This window comes from Papio anubis, chromosome 14 (genome assembly GCF_008728515.1).
Source record: "Papio anubis isolate 15944 chromosome 14, Panubis1.0, whole genome shotgun sequence".
Lineage (NCBI taxonomy): Eukaryota > Metazoa > Chordata > Mammalia > Primates > Cercopithecidae > Papio > Papio anubis.
The window spans coordinates 48,981,796-48,988,156 of NC_044989.1; the positions used below are offsets into that span (position 1 = coordinate 48,981,796).

Here is a 6,361-nt window from a genome sequence, read left to right on the forward strand (position 1 = left end):
AATCAATACCTTTTCCTCACCCATTGCTATTTCTGGTTGAGGCACCTAGAAAAAGACAGATTAACGAGAAAATCATTCAAATTTATTTTAATGTACATTTTACTGAAACAGGAAATTTTTTTTTTTTTTTTTTTTTTTTTGAGACGTAGTCTTGCTCTGTTGCCCAGGATGGAGTGCAGTGGTGTGATCTCAGCTCACTGTAAGCTCCACCTCCCGGGTTCATGCCGTTCTCCTGCCTCAGCCTCCTGAGTAGCTGGGACCACAGGCGCCCGCCACCATGCCCAGCTAATTTTTTTGTATTTTTAGTAGAGACAGGGTTTCACCGTGTTAGCCAGGAGAGTCTTGATCTCCTGACCTCGTGATCTGCCTGCCTCGGCCTCTCAAAGTGCTGGGATTACAGGCCTGAGCCACCGCGCCTGGCCGACACAGGAATCTTTAGAAATGAAGACCCAAAGAAACAGGGAAAAGTATTTTCCTGGACAGTCATATGGAAGTATGATCAGAGGAAAAAAGTATATGATATAATGGCAATAAACTGGAGGGAACTTAGTAAGACTTGTTTGTTCAGATTTTTGTGTCTCTGTGTCTTCAGAAATAAGGACACTTATTTTCCTTTGTGTACAGGGTAGGGACCTCTGTAATAAAGGTTTTATGACTTACTTTAGAGGAAGGTCAGATAATTCTTTCATGGCTTGGTTCAGGGGAGAAGGGTGAGGGCAAGGTCAGAAAGACTTTCCTGCTTCTGCCATTTTTTCAAATGTCAGGATGCCAGAATACATATGGGATAATGTGTTCTGAACCCCACAGATACCTTTTTGCTAGTATGAATAATGCCTCTATAAGCATTTGTGTACAAGTTTTTGCATGGACATATGTTTTCATCTGTCTCGGCATATACTTAGGAGTTGAATTCCTGGGTCATGTGGTGACAGTTTAAGGAGCTACTAGACTATTTTCCAAAGTGGCTATAATATTTTACATTCTTATTAGCAGTGTTTGAGGGTTTCAATTTCTCCACATCCTGGCCAGCACTGGCCATGATCCGACTTTCTAATTCTAACCATTCTAATGGGTGTGAAATAGTATATTATTGCAGTTTTGATTTGTGTTTCCTTGATAACTAATGGGCCTTTTATTCCAGTCACAATTTGAATATATTTAGGGGAAACAAAGGATAATGTTTTGAATTGCTATAAAAAGAAATCTTTTTCTCTGAAAATAAGGCCACTTTCTCCCCTATAACATTTTATACAAATAGAAAATGGCAATTTAGATGCTGAATAAAAATATAAACATAAGAAGGAATAGGGGATAGAAACTAAAACTAAAACTTGTTTTAGTTTCTTATAAACAATATATTGCCTTCTATGAAAAAAACATTATAAGGCACTTAATTATATATACATTCCATAAAGTCTCATGAAGAATTTTCTAGACCATTATGGATATGGTATCCTTTGTTTGCTGCAATGTGGGAGATAGCTTGTAATTAATTACATAGTACTTTGTATTTTTTCAGTGTGTTTTCTCATACATTATCTTTTGTTTCTTATAATAATCTTATGGAATAGATAGAGGTGATATTAAATATACACTGCTAACAAATCTAGTATCTTAGAACACTTCTACTTACTGAATATTTTAAGAACAGTGGTAACAAAGTTAATGGAAAGCAGGGCATTGGGGAACCACTGAAACATTTTTAAAAAGGGAGTGATGTAGTCAGAAGATAGCCAAAAGAATGTATCTATAAGGTCAAAGTGGGGTGAGGAACACTGTTATAGTGAATCTTTATGAAAGGAAAACTTTCCAGTGCTGGTCACTGGTTGATTTTTTCAAATAGTATTGAATGTAACCCAACTCAAGTCAATTGAAAGAACTTTCAGTAGTCTTTTTTCAGAGCTTTACTAATTCAGTGTGTTTTATGATCTCCGCACGCTTTTGCTGTGCCACTCTGCTGACTTACTCAGCTTGTTTTAAAGGCAGGTAGTACCAGTTCCTCTGGGAAAGTATTACAAACGCAGAATCCTGAGTCCCACCCCAGAGTACTGGATAAGAATGTACATTTTAACAAGACTCCAAAATGATTTGCATGTCCATTAAATTTTGAGAAGCACTGTTTGGCTTCTTTAGTATATTTTATTTGGATTTGATTAACAGATGGAATTTATCTTTAAAATTTAACAATTGGGGGAAAACTTTGAAAATGTAAACAGGTACAGTGGAAAAGAGCTAAATGAAAGTCACTGGTTTACATACTGGATGAGAATTAGTTAAATGGTGTAGATACTTTGTTTCAGAGGCCTAGAGAATGTCTAAAATTAATATAAAGATTTAAATAATGAAGACATTATAGGGAAAATTAATGGTGAAATGAAACCTTTTACTACAGATGGAAATGTTCTGTGCTACAAATAGGACCCTATTTATAGTGGAATGTGAAACCATTTGAATATCCTATATCTTCATCTGACAGTTTAGCAGACTTGCTTATAGCTGACTTTATCCCTTAGATGCTATACAATGATTAATTTCTAGGGGTATAGCATGGTTTCTTTATATATACAGAGAGATATGTATATATGTGTGTATATATATGGTCTCTTTATATATATCTATGTGTCTAATAGTCTATATATATGTACATTTCCTTCTTTGAATATACAGTGCACACACATGATTGAAAAATCAAAATACTATAAAAAGGTATACAGTGAAAAGTCTGGTTCACATTCCTTCACCATGTGTGCTTTCTGTTAGTAGCTCCTTTTCCTGTCTCGAATGCAAATAAGTAGTTATATTAGTTTTCATAGAATTTCTTTATTCAAATACAAATACAAAAGATAACATAAATAACACTATATTCTTCTGTACCTTGCTTTTTTTCTTTAAACAACATTTCTGTCAGATCTTCCCATATAAGGAGGCTTTCTTTGTGATGATATTTTAATAGCTGTATAATATCCTATTGTAGGATTACTAAAATTTAACCAATCCTCTACTGATGGATATTTGTGATTTTTCAGTCTTTTGATTTGAATTACTATGTACATAAGACATTTTCATAATGTGTGCAGATATATCTATTAAATACCCAGAAAGGGGATAGCATAGGTCCATAGGCCAGTGCTACTGTGATCTAATTATTAAGATTTTTAATATCTGGTAAGGTTAGTAATTCTTTACTATTTTTTTTTTTTGCAGAATTTTCCTGGATATTCTTGTTTATTTTTCATATTAACTCCAGAATCAACATGTCTGGTTCAAAATAAAACCCTGTTGGTATTTTCATTGAGATCATATTAATAAAATTTGTTATTTTAATGATGTTGGGGAGGAATAGGTTGCAATTTTAGATGGAGTGTCTGGGGGGCCCTTATTGAGAATGTAATAGGGTAAAGATCAGAAGGAAGTAAGGGAATGAACTGTGAGGATATTAGGGTTTAAGCATTTTAGACAGAAGGAACAAGAAATACAAAAGTCCTGAGGTAGGAGTTTGCCCATGTGTTCAGGGAACAGTGCAGAGGCCAGAGCAGTAAGTTAGGAAAAATGAAGAATCTTGTAGTCCATTGTAAGGGCTTTAGTTTTTGGATGGGAGGTCATTGGAGAGTTTTGAGAAGAGAAATGACATCTGATTTATGTTTTTAGCAGACACTCTAGGTATGCTGTTTATAGTAGACTGAAAGTGGGTGTTGTCAGGGAGCACGGGTAAAAACAGGAACTAGTTATGAGGCTATTGTATTAATCTGGGCAAGAGAAGATGATGGCTGAGATAAGAGTAACAGTAGTGGTAGTGGTAGAAGTTTTTGGAATATGAATATGTTTTGTAGGTAGAACTAACATGTACTGATGGATCTGGATATGGGACATAAGTAGCAAGCATAAAGAATACCTCTGAGATTTTTGACTTGAGCTCTTAGAAGAATGAGTGATCATTTCCCAGTGAGGTGGGGAAGATTGTGAGGTTTGGGGAAGAGAGTATAAGTGTCATAGTTTTAAACTTGCTTCAGATATCTACTTGACATTCAGGAGAGGATGCTGAAGCAGTTGAATGAGAATCTGGGATTTAAGGGAGAGGTGTGAGCTAGACATAAATTCTTGGAGTCAACAGCATATAAATGGTGTTTAAAGTCATGAGACTAGGATCACCAAAAGTGAATATAAGCAAAAACAAGAATCCTGGTGTACCTTAAAATTGAGAGGTAAGAGATATAAGGAGGATTCAGTAAAGGAAACTAAGGAGTGGTCAGAGAGTGGAAAACCGGTGGATTTTAGAAGCCAAGTGAGAAGAATATTTCAAAGAGGAGAGAGTGTTGAATGCTACCAGTAGGTCAAGTATTTCTTCAGTGTATTCCTATTTATCTCTTTGGTTGTGGTGCTAATTGGCTTATTCCTCTGGAATGTCTTCTAACTGTTGATTCTATGCATGAAGGCTATGAATTATTTCTGCATATTAATTTTATATCAGCATTCTTAGTAATTTGTCATTGATTATTTTGGATTTTTGAGACATGCAATCACTGTATTTATAAATCTATTCCTTCTCAATTTTTATATCTCTACTTATTTTTTCTTGTCTAATTGCATTGGCTAGTACCTCTAGAGTGTTTAGGAAGTTGGGTAATAGTGGATATCCTTGTCTGTGTCCTGACTTTAGTGAGAATGCTTTCAGGGTTTTTCCCACTAAGTGTGTCACTGGCTTTTGGGCTGAGATGGGTGATGTGTGTGTGTGTGTGTGTGTGTGTATAATACAGTCTTTTAATCTTTTTTTTTCTTGAGTTTTAAAAAATCTAAAATGCAATAGCTTTATTAAATACTTTTTCAACACAATTAGAGGTGATTATACGATTTATCAGTAACTCAAGTAATATGATGTTTATATTAATAAATTCCTAACACTGAACTATTGTTGTATATCTAGAAAAAATATAGTCACTAGATAAAGGTACCACAATGAATTGTTGCTTCTGTTGCTGTTCTCCTGCTAATTCTGGTTATATTTTATTACCTGTGCTGAGTTTGGGATTTTTGTTGTCACTATTGCATTCCCAAGGGATTTTTAAGACATGTGCAAGTGCCTGTGCAAGACAATTTGGGAATAAAACTCAGAAAAAATTTACTAGGACTTAAACCACCCCCCCCCCACACACACACAAAAATAGGGGTTTATCTTGTGTGTTTTCTTATGCTTCACAAAATGCATCTGAATACCAGTCACAGCTTTTCCTGGACTTGACTATTTGTAGTCAACAACTAGGTTTAAATTTTACTCTTGATCTCAGATCATATATTCCTAGGGCTTTTAAATAGTCACTTGCAGTTTACTTAGAGGTAGCAATGATTTTATGGCTTGTTACCTCTTGAAGTAGTAAAATTTCGTATTTTTTATTTTGTCTGTGTCTAGGCTGATTTATGGAATCTAGAAAACAGCCAGCAGAATCTAACAGATTATAAACTGTATCTTCTGACCTTGTTCAGTGCTTTATTGTGACTTTCTTCCTCACAATGAAGTATCAGTTTTTCATTTCTGGTAACATTACCTACATCCTTCCTGTTTATTCCTTTGCAGACATACTGGACTCTTTGCTATTCTTGAACAATCCAGGCATGCCCCTCTTCAGGACTGTTCACTTCTGTTCCTTTTATCTGGAATGCTTCTGAGTCAATATCTGCCTGGCTTTATTCCTTACCTTTTCAAGTTTTTGCTCAAGTGTCACCTCAAATGGCAGCTTAATATTCTATACAATTTACTTAAGTATTAGGTTTCTGTCCTTCCCTATTAAAATGTAAACTCTTAAAAGGCAGGGATTTTTTTTTTTGGTTTTACATATACAGGATGTGTGTTTTTATATATAAAATATACAGTATAGAAATATATGTATCTTAATATATTTCCAGTGCCTAAAACAGTGTCTAACACACAGGAACTCAAATGTTTGTGGAACGAATAAACTATCTTGAGGAGGTTTTAGTTTTAAGGCACTCACATTTAGGGTGAGAATAATCCCATTTACTGTAGCAAAGAGATGCAGGTGATCCTTTAACTTGTAAAATTAATTAATGTAAACTACTTTTCTCCCTCCAGATTCATCGAAGCAAGAACAAATGGAAATTCTATTTGAAAGATGGTGTTATGTGTTTTGGAGGGAGAGACTATGTATTTGCAAAAGCCATTGGTGATGCAGAGTGGTAAACCTTGTGAGCTCAGTACAGCTATTTTGTGAACATCAGTTGGACTATATTGCATATTGTGAAATTCATTTTTATTTTAAATATAGTCCAGCAGAGAGCTGTTCAAATTTGTAGTTCACTGTATGGAATTTAATAAAATTATAATTCAGATGCAGATACAAATACACAA

General features: G+C 34.7%; 1 protein-coding gene across 1 annotated transcript in view; it reads left to right on the top strand.

The window, feature by feature from the left end:
* GTF2A1L (general transcription factor IIA subunit 1 like) overlaps positions 1–6,361 on the top strand; it is a 66,588-nt gene extending 60,227 nt beyond the window's left edge. The window contains exon 9 of the mRNA XM_009184168.3: positions 6,086–6,361. Coding sequence (XP_009182432.2) covers positions 6,086–6,193 — 108 coding nt within the window. The 3' untranslated portion in view covers positions 6,194–6,361. The remainder of the gene's footprint in view (positions 1–6,085) is intronic.